The sequence below is a fragment of the Nyctereutes procyonoides genome, unplaced genomic scaffold, assembly GCF_905146905.1.
Source record: "Nyctereutes procyonoides isolate TBG_1078 unplaced genomic scaffold, NYPRO_anot_genome, whole genome shotgun sequence".
In the NCBI taxonomy this organism is placed as follows: domain Eukaryota; kingdom Metazoa; phylum Chordata; class Mammalia; order Carnivora; family Canidae; genus Nyctereutes; species Nyctereutes procyonoides.
Window position 1 is genome coordinate 24,275,706 of NW_026575142.1, and position 20,486 is coordinate 24,296,191.

The following is a 20,486-nucleotide window of genomic DNA, read 5'->3' on the forward strand; positions in this document are numbered from 1 at the left end:
CTCAATTTGTTTTGAAGAGATTATATACCTCATATGGTTGTCTTAGCGGATAAAGTCTAGTGGACTTTGGAGCAGGCAACTTCCAGGGAATCTCAGCATTGGTAGAATGTACTCTTCAAAAAAATAATAAAGTCTCAATTAACACTGTCCCCTCTTTCTTCTTAAACATACTCCTCTGAAACCCTGGAAAGTATAATACGTTAAGATACTGACTATACGATATAAAATATGTCAACATTTTTTCTGGGTTACTCACTAATGGGGCAGCAACTCCTTAATGGCAATCATTTTACATTTGTGAAGTTTTGTTATCACGTTGATGTTTTATGTGTTATCAGATCTTACATTGCAAAGAGAAACATATCTTTGTGTGAGATTTCTAGAGCACTGTCAAATGTTATTCTGTCAATTCCACCCAGTGCCAAAAAACCTCAGGAGACATAGATTGTAAATGTATTTTATTTTGTAAGCAACAATCAAAATATATTTGTGTTACTGATTTCTTCAAATATTAAATGGGATCTTAACAAAATTTGTCCACTTTGATGTATTCTTATACAACTTTGGAATCTGCAAAGACCCTGACTAAAGAAACAGAAGTAATTGCACAACTGAGACTGAAGGTGTTACAGTGCTGCAAATGATGCCAGATGTCTTACATTTAACCAAACACACCTTCAGAGGTCCCTTGATTTTGAGCATTAGGAACAATAGAGGAATATACGCTGAAAGTATCACCAATAGCTTTTTGCATGGTTTTATTTAAATACGACAGTATCCAACATAGCTGCTAAACACTGGACAATATTTGAAGTCATAAGGACATCCACATGTTCCTCCAAATGACGTTTGGGGTCCTAAATTAAAAAATAAAAAAAAGGAAAGAAAAAGAAAAAAGAACCACATTACTGATAGAAGAATTACTTAGTGTAAATAGTTGAAAGTGGTAAAGAAAGCCAAACCTAAATTTATATTTATCTTACAATTTAACTTTCCTACTTTCCTAATATATTGTTATATTCTCAGGATTTCTAAGTGTATTTAAAAATTAAGCACCTGATAAAATAATAGATTACACAATGAAAAACTGATTTACACAATCAATGCTACGACTCTGGACCAGAAATTACAAAGAGTAACAAGGAATTCTATACAGGCGCAGCATCTGATTTTTTAAAAACAAAGTATAAGCATTTATAAGTGTGCATAAGCCCAAGTATGCATGCATATTTTCTGCCATTCATATTTATTGACTGTCTGAGTGGGTTCTTTACTCGAAGCAAACATACCAATAGGTGAGAGTTCAATGTGAATTATCTCTCATCACTTCCTCTGTAATTTTAATTTAAATTTAATTCCTGTACAATTTTGATATTTCAGAAAAGGTGCTTTAAATGGCTCAGGAAATATTCCTGGATCAAAAGTCACTGTGTGTTGTTAAAAATTTAAATACAATGTTAAGATATACATACTTTACATGTATATAATATGTATGAAATAATGGTAAGGATACATATTTCCTGCAACTATTTTGAAAAAATAGTATATCACAGAAAAGTATATAGGTACAATCTTTTAACTGAAACCTGATCGAATCTGTATTTCAAATGTCTGAGTTAAAAATGAGGCTTAAAATAACATTGTAATAAATGAAGTTAAATTAGAATGCTTAATTTATGTTTATGTTTAAGGCTGAGCTGAATGAAGTATTTCAGCTAAATGTGAAAGCTTTAAAAAAAAAAGATACATGTATATATTGCACACAATAAAAAAACTCTCAATTAAAGCATTATTTTTGTATGGGTATTGCTTAAATACCCAAGACTCCTACTTTAAACAAATGCTCATCAATGGAATTATTTCTTGGCTGTTCTTTTCTAAATTACAATTTCAATACATACCTGATTTCCTTAAACAATCCAGAAATACAACATGCTACAAATAATTTCAAGTAACTAGACCACATATTAAATTTTCTTTATTTCAGAAATAAACCTTAGGACACTTTATAGGTGAAAGTGTCTAGAAAGACTGGCAGGAGAAAAAGACAGTGATCTGATTCCATTACAGACAGCTTTTGCTTTTGCCACGCAATAGGCTGAACCAGTGAAGTACTAGATTTTAAAAAATGATTCTGAAGATTATTCAACTTTGCCCATTACATATTTTTCAGCTTCATTTTTATTTTAGACCTTTTATTCGTTGCTGTTAAATAAAATCTACATCGTAGCCTCAGAGTCATTTATTGCAAAAACAGTTAGTGAGTTCTATAAAGTGCAAGGCTCCAAGTCGGAGATCTAATAATTTATCTTAGACTACAATAAGTAGTGGGAAAAAGCAAGGTAACTAGATCACATAGGATGAGAGAATAAGATGAACCATACTCCATTTTGTGTGGGTAGTGTTCTAGCTGTTTTTAAATTGTAATATTCAGGGTGTAGTGAGATTTAATTTTACTAAGTATGATATTTAAGTCAGACCTTTGCCCCTACTGCTCTATTGGAGTAACTGGTTCTGTAGTGAATTGGTAACACACTTCCCTCAGTTATCTACATTACTTCTTGTGGCAGCTGGGTGATTCTTAGAGATTTCCCATCCAAGAATGGTCCTGGCCCAAACCTACATAGCTTGTGAGATGTGATGGGATCAGAGCATATGGTAGGATGGCTGAAAGCAAAGACAGCTTAGTGTCTTGCATCTGAAATATCAAGATTCTGCCAACATCAGCAATATGATAACCATGTTCCATGAAATGAAAAAAAAATGTAATCAACATTCTTTAAAAAACAGTCTAATTAATCTGTAGATTCTTTTAATTGGTTGGTGTGTTCCCCCAACCCTCAGAAAATAGGAACTAAAATATATATTTCATCTTGGAAAAGTGAAAGAGCAAATACTTAAAACCCTTTCTCCTCACTCACTATAATCCAACGGGGCTCTCAGCCTTCTCAGGAACACTACCTACATACTGAAGCCTACATATGGACAAATTGTATCATTTAAAAAAAACTTACATATGAAATAAATCTACCATTCTGTTATCTTTACTAATAATATTACTTGAAGTGAAAATAATACTTGAAAAACTAACTCAGGACATAAGTCTCCTAACGTATATCTAGTAAATTATTTTCACTAAAGATAGTATCTCTCAGATCTATTTGTGACTTCACGATGTATGGCAAAGAGAATTTGACATCAAGTAATTCAGTGACCTTTAAAATTAACATCATGTTTACAAGACAAAAGAAAAATATAGAGTGAACAAATAGGAAAAAAAAATTACACTGGCCCTAAAACAGTTTTAACTCTACAAGAGCACGTTATTATGCGACTGCATAACCTATTACGGTATAGCTCACCTGCTTGCCAACATTCTTTATTGCCAGCTGTTCAGGTGTCATCTTATCTTCTTCTTCTACAGCCTGTGAATGAAACACAAAGGACAGACTTTCAAATTCTAAATTTACTTTTCCCACTGCAGAATACTCACTGAAGGCAATGGTGATCATAATTTCCATTCACAGAACCTTTTATTCAAATGACTCATGAAACAAAAAAGCAAGTTTGCTAATCTTCACAATCACCTTCAGTGTCATAAAAACTACTACCACCATCATTTTGAAAACAGACTTCAGAAATACGTAAAAGACATCGAGTATGTCAAACTGGATCACCAAATGGTAGTATTAGCCATCTGGAAACTACAACAGAATTCTTTGAGGGATGGCTACAGTGGAGGAGAGCAGTACCTGAGGCAGCTGCTTATGGCACCTCGATGATAAGCAGTCCACTCTGCCTTCTCTTCCATGCCCTACTTTCATCACACCTCTGCCCCAGTCCCATTTCTTTGTCTTCTCTTTCTTGTCACCTGAACCTGTGCACACCCAGTTATCGGTTAACTACCAGCAGCTAATCGGATCAAAGGAGCTGCTGACTTTTGATCCACTTAACAAATCATATGGTTTTCTCCCTTCATAACTCTACATGTATTCAGAAAAAAATCTCACTTTTCCATAACTGATCTTTAGTAATCATGAAGAAACAGAGTCATCTGAAGTTTTCAACAGGAAAAAACTTGGATTAAAAGCCAACTTAAGTAAAATTCAATCAACCACAACAATATATACAAACTGTTTTCTATTTTCAGTTAGCTATAAAATCTTGTGTATGACCATAAATCTTCTAGCAAGTAATTATGAAATAACGACAGCATTTAGATTAGCTACCATCACTGCCTCCCTCTATCGACAATGGTACTACCATCAAACCTCTTTGTTAGAAGGAACCTCCTGAGGAGTTTGGGCATGTTTCTGTCCGAAGCCAGGGCGCTCTATCAGGTGAACTCCTGGTCTAGGATTTATTCATAGCATCCAATAAATGGAAAACAAAGAAAACCGAAGGATCACCAACCTTAAGAAATAACACCACAGCACTTACCACAAATATGATTACAAAAGGGGTGAGATGGTGGGGGTGGAAAGCAGGAAACCAAAATCCCAGCGAGGGTTAGATTTGGATACTTTAAACTTAATAATCTCGCAGCTGCCAAATTTCTTCATGTGTGAACAATGAACATGTAGGAAATGCAATCATCAGACATTTCCCATAAACTGGGAAGTTTGGCTGCATTTCACACCTTCTTAATAGTTTTGTAAACAGAGAACTTGAAAATGAGCAAAGATGGCAAGTGTCTAATTTTATAAATGGACAAACTATCTAGAGAATTTTCCCCAGTAGAACCTGCCTAAAGAGAAAAGATGGTGAATAAGTACTGTATCTACTGATTATTAGAGGATACTTATTTACAACACATCATTAAGAAAATACATTTATGACTCATAAAACTGGAAGGAAAAATAAAAGCTAATAACAGTCCAAATCTAGGGAATTCTAGAGAATATGTTCATTTTCAGAGTCAGATGTCACTCCTATTATGCTCAGCTAGTTTAAAAAAGTATTACCTAAGTGGGAAATTGCTCCTCCTGCTATCTCAATGCTTTACATATATAGAAACATGAGCAACACCTAAAAAGTTTTTCTCAATTACTTTTACAAATCATGAGACTATACCTTACCGACTTGAAAACATTATTAGATGAATGGAACGATTCAATTAAGTTTGTACTCTGCATTCATTCAGTGTTAGTTGCTCTATGCTCATGTCAAAAACACAGTACGGTATTGGAGGGAGGTAAGAATCTTGGAATCTGACTCAAAATGTCAGTCAATAGACAAAATAGTTATTACAAAGTATTTTGGAGTACTGCAAATATCAAAGATGGCAGGTATGCAAAGATGAAAGTCAAAAAGCATTTAAAGCATTGATCTTATTTAAAAGGTTAAATAGAATGTGAAAAGCTCTAACTTAATTTTAAAAATCTTTTACATCATTTAACCACTTTACCAATTAGTTTTTCCATTTCCAATAATTAAAAGAGAGAGTTCACAAACTCTTTGAGAAGTGCAGATGGTAAAAAGTACTCTCAGCCATAGATGCCATCTGGAAAATGAGGAGCAGCTGTAGATTTAGGCATATACTAAGGTTGCAAACCCCCATGACAAAGAATAAGCACATCTCTTTCATTCTAAGATAGACCAGATCAGACCCGATCATCACATCGAACCCCTAAATATTTTCTTCACTTACCTAAGTCACCTATATCTCATCTACCATCTGGGCAAAACCAGTCTTCATTCATAGTTCTAATCTGGCTAGTCACCAGGAAAAATTAAGAAATGGTAGCAGCAGAAACAAATGAAATTCAGGCACAGGCAGTGTCCTCACTAGGGGAACTTCTGTGTTTATGGCAACTTCTGTGATTTGGCATCAAATTTTGCTTTTGCATTCATGCTCTTCGGTTTACTCAACCAACAAAAAAGCACTGAAAATGTTTGTGGCTATTCACACTAGAAACGTTTTTAACAGTTTATCAACAAAGACCCCCAGATGGCTATCCCATCATGCACGGTCTGCACAGTTCTAAGAAATTCCTAGAATTTGGTCTGTTATGTTATCATAATCCCATCAGACGTACCCCCATCTTAAAGAGGCTTTTATGAAACCCAATTAACTTCATTCTCTGTCTTCTGGTAATGGTCAAATTTCTTAAATGGAAAACCTTTATCTCAAATTCTACCATTTAATTTTCCCTTCAACAGATACGGAATGGATTCTCTGCACTTCATTAACACCTTTTTAAGGCTCTCCACCAGGTAAATTTCAACAAACTCCGTTTTCTTGAACTTTCTGAACACCTTTAAGAGTTTCTCCAATACCTGTTTTCTCTTCTAATCCTTTAACCCTCTCTGGTTTTATGATGTCATGTCTCTCATTCCACTTCCTACTTCTCTGGTCCTTGGGAGGCTTCTTTTTCCCTTGAAATGTTAACTTTCTTCACTCTATAACATGCCATGCTCCCATTTAAGGACATGCTTTCTAAATTTCTAAAAATTACCATAAAAATATGGTAATTTCTTTCACCATTAAACAAGCTCTGCACTAGTGAATGTTAAGATAACGCATTTCACTTCTTTCCTGATTTTCTGTGAAGTCAATGAAGTCAATCTTAGTATATGACTATATAACCGAGAATCACATTACTAGGTTAAGGTGGTAGAGAATGAGTTTAAAGAAACGACTTTTATAAAACGTACTTGGGAAAGCAAAATTAACAAACATGAAACAATTAGAAATCTGAGACAGGATAAGATGTGTGAGTATGGAGAACATAAAATTGGCTTTCCTACCACTATCAGTATATTAATTTACTGAATCCTTAAAACATCCCAGTGAAGTAGTTAATCTACATTTTACTTAAGCAGAAATTAGGCACCCCCCCTCCTTTTAAGGAACTATATGTTAATTCCAGGAATACTTCTATTATAAAAAAAATATTTCTAACTCTCCTTTTGGAATAGCTTATAACATTCCAGTACATTCTATACCTGTCCTCAACAGCAGAATTTTCATTTTATATATTTAATAATCACGTTCTGAATAAGATAGTTTTTGCTCTTCAAGGAGCTCATATTTGGGCTTTACTTGCCTATAAATCTCAAACTGCAATGCAGAATGAAATATACAAAAATGGAGCATGCACAAAGAATGATGCAGACACATTTAGCCATACGGCCAATAAGCAATGTGACTTCAACTGTACTATCTATCTCCAAAGACCTTGAAGCAACATTCATGACAATTTAGGAAATGATTAGATTAGTTTTTAGTGACACATCCTGAATAATAATTAAGCCAAATCCGTGATTTAATAAGTGGCCTGAATAGCGCATAAGTTCTTTCTAAAAATCTTACAGGGAATTCAATTTTAAAGTGTAATTACACAAAACAGGGACACATAATAAAGATCCTATGTTTGCATATGCACACATAATAGAAATTATAGTTCAGCTTGTTGGAAAAATTTCTATGGCAGAATCTATTTGATGCCTACCCAACTTTTCTCTTCCCCTTCTTCTTTGATAATATAACCCTGATTTTATTAAAGACAGTGATGTTCCTAGGTAAAAGACCACACTATACAGCCTTTCTCAAAGCAAAGTGTGTCCACCACTTGAGTTCTGCCAATGAATTATAGTCAGAAGTGCTGCTGGATAGGACTTATGAAAAGGATTGTGAAAGGAACGGATTTAGCTGGGAAGTATTCCCCCCTTTTGCCCTACCTTTTTTACCTGTTGCTGGGAACTCAGATGAGATGCTAAAGCTCTAGCAATGACCCTGAATCATGAGGATATCTACAGGATGGAAGCCAATATAATGGTAGTGGAGCAAAAGATAGAAAGAATCTGGGTTTGGGTCACCTGGGTGGTTCAGTCCATTGAGCATCCGACTCTTTGTTTCGGCTCAGGTATGATCTCAAGGTTGTGAGACAGAGCCCTGTGTGAGACTTCGTGTTCAGCTCAGAGTCTGCCTGAAATTCTACCTCTCCGACCTCCTCCCACATGCTCACATGCATGCTCTCTCTCAAATAAATAATCTTTACCAAAAGGAAAAAAAAAAGGAAGGAATCTGGGTCCATGATGACTTCAAAGTTTCATACTGGCCTTGAGTTGCAAGAGACCTACATTTCTATCTTGAGGAAACCATTGCCTCTTTGAGCTAACACAATCTTAGATATAAGTAACACCCAATTAATGCAAAAACTGAAAATAATTTAAGATTTATCTAAAATATATCATTCCCCTACTTTCCACCCTTGAGCAGACAGTGTTTTCAACATAGTATGTTGAGATAAATGTGAGATAGGTATCTCTGAAAAGAGAAGGTAACACAGTAGGAACTTTTCATATTGTTCTACAATTTAATTTTTTATATAATAGCGAGTTGTAAATATTTCTCTAAGTTGGTACTTGTAGAATTTTATTCTTCATAATAAACCTTTAAAAGAGAACATGTTAAAAACTTATATGCATTTAAAATTGAAAGATGGCCTCCAAAAATGTTATGTCACTTTACTTACCCACCAGTGATGCATTTTCCCAAATTGTTTTTTATATTTGAAAGAAAAAAAAATTCTACTTATAATTTTTTTCTTTGACCATTTAATAAGGTTGAACTTTTTTTTCCATGTTTATATGCCATTTGTCTTCAGTTTTCTATCTGTTTTGTCCAAATTATTAATTTTTAAAACAATTTTATAGGGATTATTTGGATATTACACAGTTTTTGGATACTAGCCCTTTCTCTGTTACCAGTACAAATATTTTCTCCCAGTCTGACTCCTAACAAGCATTCAATAAATGTTATTATTTTTATTGCAGATAAACTTTACTGTCAAGTTATCAAAACTTTAAAACCTCATTGATACTCTTACTAGCATTAAAGTAATCTTTCGAAAACTTGACATTAGCTTTACAATATTGAATCTCCCTATTTGGAAACAAAGGAATCTATTCACAATTGTTTTTAGTATTATTCAAATAAGTCATACACATTTATACATTTATTTCTTATGGTTATTATTTCTAAGTATTTTGTAATTTTGGATGCTGTGACATGATTTGCGCCTATTATATTTTTCAACTGGTTTCAGCCTATGTAACTGCTTGGTTACGACCTACATAATTCTCTATTGTAACAATTCTAACAGTTTTCTAGTTTAGTCTCTTAGGTTTCTGTTTGATTGCAAACATATCCTATCATAGTTAAATAATGATAATCTGTCCTGGTTTCCCCAATATTTACATTTTATTTTGTTTTTCTTATCTTATTGCACTAGCATAAAACATTTTCCTACTTAAAATAGCTACTCTAGTAAACCAAATACAATCATATAATTATGTTTTATATGTAAAAAAAATATATTTATACATAAAAAATGTACCTGAATTTTCTTTCAGGTTACAGAGCAGGGACTATTTCTATCTGAAAGGCAAACTGTCAGATCTCAGAATTTACAGGACTACATGTTTGAAAACAAGGCAAATTTTTATGTCTCTATGTTATTCTTAAAATGCTCTTCTACAATTCATTTTTCACTTCCACATTCACTTACAAATATGCAATCAAATATTATCAATAATTTAAAATTTGATGCAATCTTAGCATGAATAAATTAGGAGATCTGGAATAACAGTGTGGGTGTTGTAGTTCAGTAATTAAGGAAATCATGACTAGTAATGAAGCAGAATCTCTGTGTGGAATTCAGACTTGAAATAGAAAAGTTGGGACAAAGGAATTTAATTATTTTCTAATCTTCTTTCACTTTAGGAGCTAACTGGCACCTAACAGTAATTACCTTAGTTTAAAACACCAACCAATTAAAAAGAATACTACGAAGAATTGGTAGCATGGGCCTTTCTTTTTATATTTTAAGTGTTACTAAAAACTCCACCACATTCTCTTTCAATCACAGAGGGAATTACATTCTCAAATTTGGACTCCTTCATATCACAGCTTACACATTGTTTTCATTTTATAACCAAACCTTACAAGTTTTTGAGTACTACAGAGATTTTTTAAAACTGTAAAATAGGAAAAACTTCTGTGGATGGGCAGCAGTAACCATAAATAGGTTATTTCCTGGCAGTGGTACCAATATGAATTTACTTAAACTTGCAATGTTACAGAGAAATGAAAGCCATTCCTACAGTCTGCTGAATAATATTACTTAAGTCACTAATGTATAAAAGGTTAATAACTGTTCTAAGTATGATAAACTACTTCTCTCTCTTTAATATCACAATATGAAAACATATACTAGAAACATTAAAAAGAATTTTTTCCCCTATAATCTAGAATCAACCGAGATTTCCAGCTGGAACACTACATATAAATCAGGGCATGCTCTTCAAAGCCAGAACCAATTCTGTTGGAATTTGTTTGTATGGGCCCATCAACATTTTTTCAAATCTAAGCTCTCTCCAGAGACTTCCTGCTACACGTGGCAAATTTTAGGCACTGTCTCTTGGCTAATATTTATTTTGGTAAGATGTGTTTAATGTAAAAAGAGAAATATTACTTTTTGGTGTGACAACCAACATCAATTTTAACTGTCTCCAAAATCTTAAGCTCTAGCCTCTACCATAATTTTTAGCCCTATATTTCCAACTGCTTGTTTAAAAGAGAATTCTATCTCCTTTCTCAATCCTTCAACTTCTAAAAATTGGAAAATTTTAACAGTACTAACATACTTATAGTCACCTTGGCAGGGAACCCTGAATTCATCCTTGATCCTCCTCCTCCTTTTACTTCATCCATCCAACGGGTGCCATGTTTTATTTGGTTACTGATGCCTCTGTTCCAAATGCCACTGCAGTAAAACAGGTACCTAATACCCTTTGCTTAGGTAACAATAAGCTTCTAAACAGAACCTCCATTTCGTGGGGTAACCCCAGTGGCTCAGCGGTTTGGCGCCACCTTCGGCCCGGGGTGTGATCCTGGAGTCCCGCAACTGGGATCAGGTCCCACGTTGGGCTCCCTGCATGGAGCCTGCTTCTCCCTCAGCCTGTGTCTCTGCCCCTCTCTGTGTGTGTCTCTCATGAATAAATAAATAAAATCTTTTTTAAAAAAAGAAAACCTCTAGTTCAAATCTCCTCCTACAGCGTACTCCTATACTGTTGTCAAATTACATTCTAGAGCCGGGTTATGGGTGTATCATGCTCCTGGTCAAAAATAACTCTATCCTGATAGTCCAAGCCCTGTTATTTGATTTCAGTAACTTTAAAAAACTATTCTCCCCTATTTACCCTCATAGATTATATATCTGAGACAAACACAGTTTCCTAAAGGTATCTTTGCCTTTTCTGTCTCTTTTTGCTCGTAACATTTATTTTGCCTAGGGTAACATTTCTCTGCATGTCCAATCTTATTCAAGCTTTAAGGTCTACTTCAAATGCTGTTATCTCGGGCAGCCAGGGTGGCTCAGGGGTTTAGTGTCACCTTCAGCCCAGGGCCTGATCCTGGAGACCTGGGATCAAGTTCCACATCGGGCTCCCTGCATGGAGCCTGCTTCTCCCTCTGCCTGTGTCTCTGACTCTGTCTCTCATGAATAAATAAATAAATAATCTTTAAAAAGTAAAATGTGGGATCCCTGGGTGGCGCAGTGGTTTGGCGCCTGCCTTTGGCCCGGGGCGCGATCCTGGGGACCCAGGATCGAATCCCACATCAGGCTCCTGGTGCATGGAGCCTGCTTCTCCCTCTGCCTATGTCTCTGCCTCTCTCTCTGTGACTATCATAAATAAATAAATAAATAAATAAATAAATAAATAAATAAACAAATAAATAAATAAATAAAATAAAAATAAAAATAAAAAGTAAAATGCTGTTATCTCTAAGACAGCATCCTAGGACTCCCACGACTAAAAGCAAGTGCCTTTGAATTTCTACAGGACTTCAGTATGATTGGACTTTTCTAGGGCAGTGTTTGCTAACTTCTAACTTGTATACAAATCTCCTGGAAATCTTGATAAAATGTAGATTCTCATCCAGTAGGTATGAGCACCTGCATTTCTAACAAGATCCCAGGTGATACTGACACAGCTGGTCTGTGGACAAATTGAATGTGTATCTCAAGGAACACACCAATTCTGGTTCATTTGTGAACTATTTTTTACTGACTCTGCTTTCCTATAAAATGAAGGAACGATCCCTGTTTCCCACTGCAACTTGTATAGGAGATATCCAATAAACATTTTGTAATAAAAAAAAAAAAAGTGTATAATCTGTATGTTTTATAAACTACAGGCTATCAATACATTAATGGGTTGTAAGCTATATGTATGTGTATATAATATGTATATATAACTGAAACAATAAAATTGAGTTAAATGGGAAAAACAGTATCATATGTAATAAGGGTAAATATTATTTTATAAAACTTTTGTTGCTATATACACACATATACATTTGCATGTACTGGGTCAAAATGTAAAATCTATTCTTCATGTGGGTTTTTGGTCAAGAAAGCTGGAAAATATATGTTATGGGTTGAATCATGGCGTCCCCCCCCCAACCCCTACACATACAATATGTTGAAATCCTAACCTTAGTTAGACATGGAGTTAAGCTGTCACAAACTGAAGAAAGTCTGGGACTAGCTTCAGAGGGAGCACAGCCCTGCTAATACCTTGATTTTGGACTTATAGCCTCGATAATCATGATGGAATATATTTGTTTTAAAACACCCAGTTTAGGGCAGCCCGGGTGGCTCAGCGGTTTAGCAACACGTTTGGCCTGGGGTGTGATCCTAAAAACCAGGGACCGAGTCCCATGTAGGGCTCCCTGCATCGAGCCTGCTTCTCCCTCTGCCTGTGTCTTTGCCTCTCTCTCTCTGTGTGTGTGTGTCTCTCATGAATAAATAAATAAAATCTTTAAAAACAAAACAAAACAAACAAAAAAACCCACCCAGTTTATGGTAGTTTACTATGACAGCCCTTGGAAACTAATACAACATAGAAGATACATTTTAAGTCATAGCTCAAGTATTTTTTTTTTCAATTTCAGAATTGTAAAAGAATATAAAGTTATGAACGAAAATATTATGGCCACATGTATTTTAGCCCACAACAAATATTTTCAGGAGATTCTACAAAATGTAACTTTTTAAACATCCTCATATAAAGTGATCTCCCCTAGTTATTCTTCATTACATCATCTTATTTATTTCTTATAGCATCAATCACAGTATATTTTTATACTGTGTTTTTTTGTTTATTCTGTTTTCCCTACCAGAAAATAAGTTCTGTGAAGACAACTCTTGCTTCTTACCATATCCCCAGTGCCTGGCACATAGCAGGTTTTCAATAGACACTTATTAAATGAAAAAAAGAAAAGCTCATAAACTAAACTACATACAGAAGTATTAAATGCTATTGTTATTATCCTATATCTTCTTGTTTCTCTTTCCCTTCCAAGAAAAAGCCCTCTGATAATGAAGAAATTTCAAATGTAAAACTATTTTATATAGTCTATAATAGGATTGGCAAACTACAGCCCATAGGCCAAATCTAGCCAGCTACTTGTTTTATTAAAGTTTTGCTGAAACACAGGCTCACTCACTCACTCCATTATTTATTGTCTAAGTCTACTTTTATACTATGACAGCAGAGTTGAATAGCTGCCAACAGACTGGATGACCTGCAAAGTCCAAAGTATTTAATCTGATCTATAAAACAGGCCACTCTATTTTTAACTATGTATATATTTATGCCATGTTTGGCATCTAATCATACGTATTCCAAAGATTATAAGTAAAAAATATTGGAAGTAACTTTCACCTTATTGTAATTCTTGGCTAATTCCAACATCTCTTTTACCACTGATTCATTATGTTTACAGTGTTCACTGTAGTCTTGAAGTGTCAAACCTTCCATCCAACTCTTCTTATGCAAATTTAGCAACATCTAAAAAAAAAAAAAGAAAGAAAAAGTAATTATTTTCCTGTATGGAGGATACTTCCTTCATTTGTCTTAAGAAACAATTTCACCAAAAAACCTTCAGAATTAATGAGCTTAAAATTGAATTTTATTAACTTAAACTAGAATAAGGATTCTCCTAAATTTATATTAATAAAACCTAAGGAGTATTCTAACACCATGTATTTGCTGTCCTTCTGCCTCAAAGGCTATTTTCCTTATCTTTGCATGGTTTATGTTTCTCATTTCCTTAGAGATAGATGCCTTTCCCCACCATCCTGTATAAAAAAGTCACCTCATACTATCTTAAACATGTCTTCCCTTAACCTGCCTTATTATTTTTATAATACTATCAACACTTGAAATTTATTATTGCATTTCTCTCACTTTGAAAAAAAAAAAAAAGAGTAGCTTTGCCCTGTTGATTTTAAGATCACCAAGATGTAGATTCAATAATACCTTATATATCATAATAGACATTCAATATAAACATTTGTTGAATGCACAAATAAATGAATGAGTATGTGAAGCTACTATGTTACATACAAGGTCTCTAATACTCCCATAGCCCAGCTTTCGAAGTCCATGGTAAGGAGGTAAATGCCTCATTTACTGAATGACTTCATTTAAATCTTTCTGAGCCTCAATTTACATATCTAGGAAGTAAGGGCTCATATTAAATACTCTCTAAGTTTCTTTTCTAGTATTCCATCTGTAATTTTTAAAATGAAAACTTCATTACTGTCAGAATGAAAAGTCATGAAACTGGGTAAGAAATCACAACTTTGTCCAGTCTGTAATCAAATCAGCAAACTGGAATCAGATTACAGAATTAAACACCTTGGTGCACTGTTTCTCAAACTGGACTCATCCTGAGTATATTTTTCTTGAAGTTCCTAGGTTTTCAAGTTTAGAGTCTTAAGAGAGTTTTTCTTAGACTTATAACTATAAATGTTCTCTAGTTGAAATTGAATTTCTTTAAAAGACTGAAAAATATTTTGTAAACAAAAAATAGCTGTTGCTTTTACTGTTAGAACCAGTATATTTTGTGAGATCCACAACTCATGATCTGAAGATATAGCTAGTATCTAAACTGTCGAGTTTAGTTAAGAAAAACTGCTCCACTTGCTTAGAGTTTTGCAGTTATATGTCATACAAAGTTTGTTTTTGTTTTTGTTTTTGTATGCTAGAGAATATGCTGCATGTCAAAAATTACCTGAGACCGCAAGACGCAAAGCTCCAAATTCCTACATTCCCATTCAGGGGCCCAGAGGGACAAGAGTAGTTTAACCAAAAACTGAAAAAAGCCTGCACAAGTAACTCCAATTTCTTTGCTTTTCATCTTCTCCACTGAGAAGTATTCTAGAAAATATATCTTCGGGAAATTTTGGTGCAGCTGCAACTATATATGTTATAAAGGTACCTATAATTAAGAACTGAATTTTCCTACCACTTCAGAAGCAAAGTTCTCACAGAGCATGTGGATATTCCTATCATGAATAAAGAAGGATTCCATTGTTACCCTTGAGTAAGTCTGAAGGTAAATATATAGCTTGGTAGGATAAGAGTAAAGGCAGGGCTTCTATAGTACCAGAAGGTACTATAAAAGCTCCTCAACTGAGCTACTAGGAGCATAATCATATCATCAATTAACTTATATAGGTATTTATGTGTGTATGCTTTATGCCAAGAATAGTAGCTAAATTTTAGGGGCATCAAAAAGGGGGAAAGGTTGATTTAACCAGCCAGATATTTCCAAACAGATATTAGACTGATAAAGTATTTATGTACGTGAATAAACTTTTCAGTTTGTATCTGACTGGTGATCCTTTTCACGGTCTGTACCTATTCTATAAAAATTAAAAATAAGTGTTAAAAATATATTTCAATCTATCAGTTAAATCTATCACAGTAGATACAATCTTTGGGACATAGGCAAGCAGCTGGAAGAAAGCTTTATGGCTGTGTCTCCCCTTGGGCCAAGGAAGAACGGGCGGGCTCCTGTAGACCCTCACTCCTTATCATGCTCAAGGTGAGTTTACTGGTGGCTCTGACCTTTTAAAACATGGTTTATAAAACTTAAAAAAACAAAACAGAATTCTTATTTCAATGAAAATCTTATACAGTACATTCTTCCCCACAATATATAAATGACATTAAAAATGGAGGCCATCTGGTTGAAAGACAAGGCAATATGGACAGCTCAACTTATTCTACTTCCCAGTTATCTCATGTATTAGAATCCCCTTCTAAGGCATCTTTATGAGGAACAGTTCCGATCAGTTAATAAAGGTCTTATTTACTACTGATTACTTACCCTGTTTGGACTTGAGAATCACATAGGAACCAAAACGTACTGGCTAGCAATAGTACTTGATGTTCTTAAAAATTATTTTAAGTCTTTATCAGAAATAAATACAAAAAGCTAATTTGGAAGATGACTAATTGTAATAGTAAAGAAAAAAAAGCAGTTCAGATTGTAATTTCAAAAAGCAAGAGGCAGACTTAAAATATTTGGCATTAGTTGAAATAATTCTAAAATAGTAGAAACAAAAGAATGCTAACCTACCAAGGTACTAGGTAGGTAGTTTTTAAGGTAACCAAATTTAAAAACTGCCTAGTATAAAAAGCGGTAAGAATCTAGCTTTAAATATCTAAAACACTACTACCGTTTGATTAAAATTTCCCTTTTGATTCACCTTTAATTTACCCTATGTAAAAAAGGTACTTTTTAAGTACTATGCAATTACAATCTCATTTATTCCTTTCAAATTTGGAAAGTTCCAAAAAGGCATTTTATTGGAAAAAGATAATCAGAAAAACACAGAAGGAGGAGAAAGATTTTTGTAATTAATCATAAAATCAAACAGAAATGTTTGTTTCCTACTTATTCTCTTGTTTTAGCACCTACCAATAAGGTAAAATATCTTCCAATATGTCCAATAAAATATTCCTTTATTTTATGTTCCCACAATTCATTAGGAATGACAAAATATCTGAACACATCAATGAAAGAAAACAACAATTCAAACTCAAATATACTAGGTAATAGTTTAAATGGTCTGAAAAAGGATTTCCCCCCACTCTCTAATATAAAAATTTTAACTCACCTTCTGTTCCAGTTCATTTTTCCGATAGTTAATAGTAATGGAGTAATAGTGTCTGTTTAGTCCATGAATTAATGCCTAAATGATTAAAGATTAGATAAATGATTAGATAAAGGACAAATTAACATTTTGCATGTAAAAAATAAGTCTGAAACCATTGACCAAACTTATCTTCTAAAAAAAGGCTTTAACCTAAATAAAGATTAAATGAAAAAAAAAATTTTTTTTTCTTTACTACAAGTTTAGAAGTGAGGTTTAGAGGTATGGGTCATATATTCTTCAAAATATCATGCACAGCAGCACAAATTCAACAGTTTCAGTAGTCTTGCTCAGAGTCAGAGATAGGGTCTGACCCCATCATAATCTAAATTATAAATTAATTATTCATAATTTATAAATAATAATTTAAAAGTCTGATTTTACAATATCTGGGGGGGCACTTTGTTACTTCAAAAGAAAAGCCTAATATTTAGTCATAATAATACACTTATTTTTTCACCCATGACTTAATGTAGGATCTCCCTTTTTTCTTAATTCAATTCTAATAGATTCAAATAATTGTGTCCCACATATGTCTCCAAATTAACAAAGTGAAGTTGGTTCTTCATTGGGTCTATTTATATTTACTTCATGATCTTAACCAGTGACAGGCAATCTCACTAACCAGAATTTTTTCCACTGCACTTGACTTCTAAGACAAACAGGCAGATCATAATAAAAATTTAAGCTAATGACATGGCTTTATTAAGAAACAATAACCCTGCCTGTGATGAAATCCATTCACAACTGCTCAAATATTGAACTCTGGCAACAGATGTACAAATGTGGTTCAGAATGGTACTCTGGGGGACCCTATCAACCCAGAAAGACATGATAGTACGGAAATACACCTTGGACTTATTTTCAACAAGTATAAAAACAAAAAGGGCTTTACGGTTAGCTCAAATATGAAGATAAGGCTAACCAAAACCACCACTCCACTCTCTATTTATTGGGTTTTTATAGCGAAGGCATTAAGGTGTTGAGGTAAAAGAAGTAGGCCTAGAAGGAGGAAACATTTAGTGAGTATCCAGTATCTGCTTTACCTATTAGGTCTTCTAATCTTCCTAACAACTCAGTAAGGTAGGCTGATTCCATTTGTATTTTGATAGATGAAGAAAATATGACTCAAATCTTAATTTGTCCCAGTTTTATATAGCAAGGCAAAGGTGGGATCTGAACCCAAGTATTTCTGACTCCAAAGCCCATGTTTTTTCTACCGTAGTAGTAGTATGCTACAGTGTATCTTAGAAATTCTTGGATTAAGTCTTTATACTTTAAAGGATCAGGATAAAAACAAAACATAGGCAGTCTTATTTTAAAACTCTGCTAGCAAAAAATCACTCCACCAAGTACTGTAACATTTTAGATATGTATCTGTAACAATCCATTCCTATCCTAACATCTGCTATAATAAAATGGTTGATGTACAAAATTAAAGTACTAAGTATATCTATTAAACCCTTATCCATCTCAATAATCATCAGGAGTAGTGAATCAAATTTCAGTGCTCAGAAATGCTGTGCAGATCAAGTAGAATTAATCCAGGTTTTCCTTAATATGTACTCATATTTACGTAAATTAGGAAGTGTATCCCCTGGGTGGAAGAATTAGAGAAGGTACCTAGTCCTCCCAGTGGATAAAGCCTGACTGGAGAGTGAAACTTGCACTAGATTTCAGTTACTAACTGCCCCCTCATCGAAGCACCTTTGTGCAATGCCCTAACTACATAATTCTCCAGAGCAGCCATAAAGCTAGTAAGGGCTATCTATGGCCAATAAATACAGAAATAAGCCAATGGGCCCAGAGTCCACATTCTGGAGATAAACTATACTGCTCAAATAGATTCAGTTTGGTATTTGAAAGCAATTACCTATACCTGATTTTTAATGACATCATTTAGATAATAGCAGTTAAGACTAACATGGCAGTATGAAAGATCAGCAGGTATAATTATTTTAAAAATATGTAAGTTTAAATAAAACGATATCCTCAAGCAGTCTTCCAATTTCACTTACTCACCTGCTGTGTACCCCCAGTACATTCCAAATCACAAGTAAATTGGCCAAGTACAGGCCTCCCTCTACATGAGCCCAAAAAACACAGCCTTGGTGAATAACAAATTCTCTCAAATTAACCAATTTAGTTGACAAGTTGAGGCAGCATATGCCAAACAGAAGATTAGTTTTATCAAGAGGGATAACTAACCTTTTGGAGGAGTCAAACTGCAAATTAAGCAGAATATACTAGCAAATGCCATAGCATGTCAGGCAGATCAAGGAGAAAGTTATATAGCTAGGAAATTTCTTAAAATATCATTACTTAACTTTTTAATTTACACTTAACAAACATATGATGGACTTAGGAAAATTCAGGCAATTCTTCATTAAAACAGAATATGTTCGCAACTCATTCACACTAATTGGCTATTTAAAATTTGCAACAGTTTCTCATAGAAGCATTCTTATAGTTTGATTCTTTTCTATAATATTATATACCGTGGGCTAAATAAGCTTTCAGTGGCTGACCTGGGAAACCAGTCACCTTCTATAGCCCTGTTTCTAGGACAGTATGTTTTAAATTCACTAAAAGCGGTGAGGCTTATTTATTTACTTCTTGTATATCCTGACCCTTGTTTTCTTTGCTCAAACCCTGCCAATCATTGAAGAAGGAAGTTCTGCCTAGGTTGGTACTCATTTTCAGTCTAAGGGCCTATTTTAGATAAAGGATGGTTTGGAGGACCACAGACAAAGGGGAGTTTTAAGATCCTGCTGATTAACTTCTTGGTTATTTCTATGCTGTTTTAGTTAATCTGTAGAAATTCATCATTTTGTTAGTATGACAAATCCAAAACACTTAAGTCTACAAATAATCATTACAGTGAAATCAACTTCAAAATCAATCACTATTTGAATGATTTATCCTACTGTATTTACTCATTCATGTGATCTAGATATATCTTTGAGAGACCAGATACTTAATCTCAATGAATGTTCAGATTGGCTAAACCATTATAGCATAAATCACAGTGAGATGGAAAAGTAAAAAACTTATAACAATAGTGATGTGGGATGTCTAGGTGGATCAGCGGTTGAGCATCTGCCTTCGGCTTGGAGTAATCCCAGAGTCCCAGGATCAAGTCCCACATCGGGCTCCCTGTAGGGAGCCTGCTTCTCCCTCTGCCTCTCTCTGTGTCTCTCATGAATAAATTTTTTTAAAATCTTAAAAAACAAACAAACAGTAGTGGTGTATGAGCAAAGGTGGTAGAAACGGAATAAAAATGTAAATAGTTAATAAGAGGCAGTCAGCTATCAGGTTGGAATGAATTGTGTAAAACCATATTTTATGTAAAGGGATTGCTAACAACAGATCTTAAAATAAGATCTTTTACTTAAATGGCTTCTTATATAATGACTGTGTCAAATAACTACAAGCAACTAAAACCTACCCTCATCATACTTCATT

General features: G+C 34.1%; 1 protein-coding gene across 1 annotated transcript in view; it reads right to left on the reverse strand.

Annotated features, from left to right (window-relative positions):
- Window positions 1-441: 441 nt before the first annotated feature.
- PSMD14 (proteasome 26S subunit, non-ATPase 14) overlaps window positions 442-20,486 on the reverse strand; it is a 102,385-nt gene continuing 82,340 nt past the window's right edge. Inside the window, exons 9-12 of the mRNA XM_055308246.1 lie at window positions 16,986-17,060; window positions 13,738-13,863; window positions 3,363-3,425; window positions 442-857 (exon numbers count right to left, since the gene is read on the reverse strand). Coding sequence (XP_055164221.1) covers window positions 759-857; window positions 3,363-3,425; window positions 13,738-13,863; window positions 16,986-17,060 — 363 coding nt within the window. The 3' untranslated portion in view covers window positions 442-758. The remainder of the gene's footprint in view (window positions 858-3,362; window positions 3,426-13,737; window positions 13,864-16,985; window positions 17,061-20,486) is intronic.